We start from the raw sequence: 5459 nt of genomic DNA, 5'->3' as shown, positions 1-5459 counted from the left end.
GTTAATCAATTAGGTAGTTAATGAAAATTCAGTATTTACTTTCAAATGGCTATATAATTTGTTCATAGCTGAGACATCAGATACCTATTATACTTGCTTATGCAAATTGATTTACTCTAATTAGGAAATTGCTTTCCTTCTTACTGTATAGTCTATGAATTTTTAAATATTTATCTCTTTTTGGACACACATCTGATGGACCCTAAAATTCTTCAGGAAGAACAAAGTCAACATGCAATTTGTTAATTCGATTTATTTTTTATTTTCCTTGTTGCAGTCTCTCCCTAAGCCCTTGATCCTCTTACCCCAGTGTGGACTGAAGTTTTCTGGTCATTCCCGATTGTGATACATAGCCATCATTTGGGGCTTTGGGCCTTCACAATTACTCTAAGAATTCTCTTTTATCTTCTATCCTTATGTTTTATTCCTTTCTTGCATGAGTCCGGTGTTTTTCCACTTTCATAGTTTTCTTCCCTTGTTTTGGTGGAGCGTACTGTCAGATAACTACCCGAAAAGGGTGAAATCAAATATTAAGCATAAAAATCCTGCCAGAAAATCTTCTGCAGCAATGTAAATCTGCTTTATCCTGTTAGAAAAAAATAGTCCACACAATTATTACCTCCTAATTTAGATCTCAAAGGGCTTCCTCGCTGCGGATGTGTGGAGGGCCAGATTATTAGCAGCCAGGCCAGAAATAAATTGATACCTTCTCATCCTCAGTGAATGCAGAAGGCAGTGTTCAATCAACCACGTTAAGATTAACCAGTGGCTGATCTATGTTTCTCCCTCCTCTTCTTATTATAAGCCATGTTGTGCCTAGTTTATTTGAGTCATTTTCTTTTCCTAGAATCAAAGTGTCCTGCTTCTATGCATATAAAGTACTTTCTCAGAATAAACCTTATGTTCAAATTTTGGTGAGTTTTGATTATTTTTTTACAGGGTAACATCAGAAGTGGGACCCAGAAAAAAGTCACCAAGTGCTCCACCTTGTGATGACGCATAATAATTGATTCCAAACATGGGCCACATATGCATCCAACTGTTTCCTCATCATGGCTTGGGAACTCGGTATAAATCTCCTGGGTTCAAGTTCTACCCCTTTTGTGTTGAACTCTCTAAATTTATAACTGAACAGTTAGGAATATCTTTTCCTTGGTAAGTTACCCTTTCACGTTGTCTGTTTGGGAAACTGGATTTCCATCTGCCCTGTCCTTTTCTTTCCACTTTTGGGAATTTTTGTGTGGTGCTCAGGGTTTGTAGGGAGTTTTATCGTTTGCGTTATCTGAATACTTTACTTGGACTGGTTTCAAGGGATATCAAAGTGAGTTCAATAAAAGATGTTAAGTTTGATCTTGGGAGAGGGCTCAGAAAATACTTGCTGAAGTTTGGACGGAAGGGTTTATTTTTCCCTGGTTTGAGGGCAAGAGTTTACTTGTCCCAGGTTTTGGGGGCATGGGTTACTTGTCCAGGTTTTGAAGAAGGGATCTTGGACTGGATCTCAAGGAGAACTCTGGATATCTTAAATGGGTCGACCTGACTGAAACATCTTGGAATCATTTAGCTACTAGTTTGTGTGTGTTGCCTTGCCTTGGGATGTACTCTTTCAAGAGCTTTATGTTGTTGTCGATCAGCATAAAATGGTGCTGTAGAGAAAAACTGGAATGCTGTTTCAATTTAAAACAGAGAGGTTTATTAAGAATTTTAAACAATTGCAACGGAGGAACCACATAGCACAAAGAAAATGGAACGAGGTAGTCCTGGGGCAGTTTCATCCTACAAGTATTCTTATAGGGTAAAAAGAGGAACCAAACCATAGGAAGGGCAATTCCAGGAAAATCAATTAATATTGTAATAATCACCCTCTGGTTACTGGTCATTACAGGAGATAAAACAACTTTCTTCATGTGTTAAAGTCATAAGAACACTTAAAAAAGAAAAAAATTTCAGTACCATGTTCACTGATAGTTGTATGACACGCTACCATAAATTGCAGGAATAAAATCAAGCAATGTGACAGCCTCCCAGAGAGCTTATCATTCATAATCTCTGACAGCACAGATTGTGAGAGGTTGAGAATCACGTCCAATACAGAAATAAGGCTTCAGGATTTCAGAAAATCTATCAGTGAAAGAATGGATATGAGATCTGTCATTCAAACTGTAAAACGAAATCGCACCCAGTTCATAGTCCAGATAAATGCCAATCCCTCTGGGTTTTTCTGTTACCACCAGAGTGACTGGAAAAGTGCCTTGTGCAACATAGATACCATTGCACAGCTGAATTGCCCAGCATCTCTCCTGCCCTGCCGGGGGCCTCTTTGCCTTCCTGGAAAGGGAGTCTTTACAAAGCCCCACAGACCATTCAGGCTTCTCACCCACTTCCACCTCCCAGTAATGTCTACCAGAACTGAACTCTTCACAACCCAGGACAACTGGGTCAAACTTGAATCTCTTTGGATTAGGAGGAAGTCTTTGTGTTTTCTTTACAAATGTGACAGACTTTTTATCTTCAGAGACAATCAGATTTGAATGCGCTGTTTCAGGATCCAAGGTTACATCTTCCTTAAATTTCTGTATAATTTTCTGCAGAGCCGAATACTGTGGAGGAAGGCTGCATCCTTCCTTCGTTAGCTGGAAGGAATAGAGCACTGGGGGGTTGAGGTTTTCACACTGATCCTGGATGCTCTTAATATCTGTTAGCAGTTTCACTTCTGACATCACACTCTTCTCTGCCACCTCCTTTAGTAGATTGTTGAGTGTGGAAATGGACTCTGAAAATGCTGTTATATTCGCATTTAGTTTCTGTTGAATGTGCTTCTCTTCACAAGCTAACCTGGAGAGAGCTTCTTCACGCTCACAGTCTAAAAACTTGTTCAGGTGCTCAAATTCAGAGAATAATTCTTTCCTCTGCTTTTCCACCTTTTTTCTCAGTTCGAATGGTTCTCTGTCTTGGGTAGTTATTAGTTTTTGAATGTCTGCCACTTGTTTCTTCAGGGGCTCCATGTAACTTATGAGCCTTTTCCTGTGATGAGAGGCAGCCTCCTCTATGGACCTCACGAGGTGATCCTGGTGGTCTGGGAGCTGAGTGCACAGGGGACACAGGACTTCCAGGTCTTCTTCACAGAAGACGGTCAGTACCTGATTGTGCTTCTTGCACAAGCGTGTCTCTTCCTCCCTCTTCCTCTTGCTCCTGGTGATGTGGAGTAGCTTGGCAATTTCAGCTATATTTCCCAGCTGGGTGTTGCTCCTGAGGTGCAACTGTAGCCATGGGTGGCGGCACACAGGGCATCGGAACCAGTCCTGTTGATCCTCCCAGGATTGCTGGATGCAGGAGCGACAGAAGTTGTGCCCACATTTGATGGTAACAGGGTCTCTAAAGTAATCCAGACAGATGGGGCACTTAGCTTCTGCCTGAATTCCTGCCAGGGCTTCCATGACCTCCATTAGTCTATGAATGAAGTTTCGGACTGAGAGAGCTTTTCCTCAGGATGTGTGAAAGCTATGAAATCCTATGAGGTTGCTGGTCCTCTGTTGCAGAAATTGGTGTCAGTAGGGGTTCTCTTCACAACCAGCTGTGGATCACAGATCACTTGGGCAACTAGGCTTCCATCCTTTGGCAGCTCAGAGAATATGAAGCCGACCTAATCACTTCTGTTGATCAGAATAGAGTCATGACCTGAAGGTGCCTATTTGTTCCTGGGGATGAGAAAATATTTCTTTTTTTTAAAAATAAATTCTTCGTGGCTCTGCTCAATGCCACTGATTTTTGTCTCCACCCTTCCAATGCACTTATTCCCAAATCAGGTACACTGAGGCTAGCTGACGGGTCTAACCCTTGGTACTAGATCTCCTGTCTCGGTTAGATACAAGCCTTTGTGTACCTACCATCTGAGGAACCTAGGGAAATTTATTTAACACCCTTCACTCGAAAAGAATCACGTAAACGAGGATAAAAATGCCAACATCAATCATTTCAGTCTTGTGGAAGACATAAGAAAGGCATCAGACAGCTTTTGGCTTACACAGCAGATATTTCTGACAGTAATGAATTCATAATAGAACAAAGTTTACTTCTCTTTCATCTAAGCATCTCAATGGCTGGATACATTGAACTGTAAATATCAAATCCTGGATTAAACTAGATGTAGTTGAAGAACACTGCCAACTTTGAAAACTCACACGATACACAGACAGATGTGTGAGATCCGAATTTCAAAATAAAATGAAGATAGGAAACACAAATACAGACACATATACACACACAGAGACACAACTGCCCATTGAAGTTATCGGTAAGCTACCATCTTCTGAGGATTTGTAGGGAAAAGATTCATGGAAGTGATGGGAAGCTCAGACAGTGTAGCTCTCACTGAGAGGCAATAAAATGATTCTGAAATGGAGGCTATGTGGCTTTGGAGAGCTTCAGCCAACTATTAGGACTGAGGGAATAAAGCTTTTTGTTCAGGGTGTCCAATATAAGATGAACCCAGGTAAACATACCAAAATCTTATTTGAGATCACTAGAGGACAAAATTGGCCAGCCTTTAAAAGGTCTGATTGGTTCAATCATTTTAGGCAGAGACTGGGTTAAGGCAATATGGGTTCCATTGTATAAGGACTTCACATGAAAGTACAAGTGTTAAAATTTAAATTGTTGGTAACTATGTGTTATTATCAAAATAGCCATGCACAACTGGTGAGAATGTATGTTGCTTAAACGACTTTAGAATACTATTTAGTACAATCGTTAAGTTATGGCCTACTCATAAAATGGACTATATCAGCAAAGAAAAGACCTAACTACTCTACTCAAAAAAAGTGGATAAATCTCACAAATACAATGTTGTGTGAAATAAAGACGCAGGCAATAATACACACTGCATGATGCCAATTATGTAGTTGACAGCAAGCAAAACTACCTCATGTTGTATTAGAATAGTGCTTCCATTTCGAGACGAGAAAGGAATTAGTGACTGGGAGGTGCATGAGGACTTCTGGGGGGTTCTGAAAACACTACATTTCTTAATTTGGGTGCTGGTTGTCACATTATACACTTGCTTTTTTGTTTGTTTGTTTCCATGTCTATTAAAAGCAGAAATAAACAAAAATGATAAAAACATAGACTATGAGAATAAATTATGGAAGAATATTTTTAATCTCACTGAGGAAGCATTTTCTATGCTTGATGGAAATCTAGCAAATTGGCATTTTCTAAATCATATAAACAGATGGTATACCATGAAGAATTCAAGTAAAAGAAGCAAAGAAAAAAAAATGAACAAAGCTATCTATATTTAGAAAGAGGTGAAGGAAGCAAGTCATAGAAACAAATGGCCAATTATGAAAACAGTGTGCTACTTTTTCATATTCAGTAAACTTGAAAAGAGAAAGAGTGTGTGCGTGCTCTTTGTGCCTCATCTGAATGGCAAAGACTTAGAAGACTCCTAATACACAGGCAGA

The 5459-nt window shown here is 39.8% G+C and overlaps 1 protein-coding gene across 1 annotated transcript; it reads right to left on the bottom strand.

Moving 5' to 3' along the window:
• Positions 1–2033: 2033 nt before the first annotated feature.
• LOC126064640 (tripartite motif-containing protein 75-like) lies at positions 2034–3443 on the bottom strand. The gene has a single exon (XM_049863819.1). The coding sequence runs from the start codon at positions 3441–3443 to the stop codon at positions 2034–2036; it is 1410 nt and encodes a 469-aa protein (XP_049719776.1).
• Between the last annotated feature and the right edge of the window lie 2016 nt (positions 3444–5459).

Source organism: Elephas maximus, chromosome 21, assembly GCF_024166365.1.
Source record: "Elephas maximus indicus isolate mEleMax1 chromosome 21, mEleMax1 primary haplotype, whole genome shotgun sequence".
Taxonomy (NCBI): domain Eukaryota; kingdom Metazoa; phylum Chordata; class Mammalia; order Proboscidea; family Elephantidae; genus Elephas; species Elephas maximus.
The sequence above is the reverse complement of the archived record's forward strand: the minus strand, read 5'-3'. Positions and strand labels throughout refer to the sequence as shown.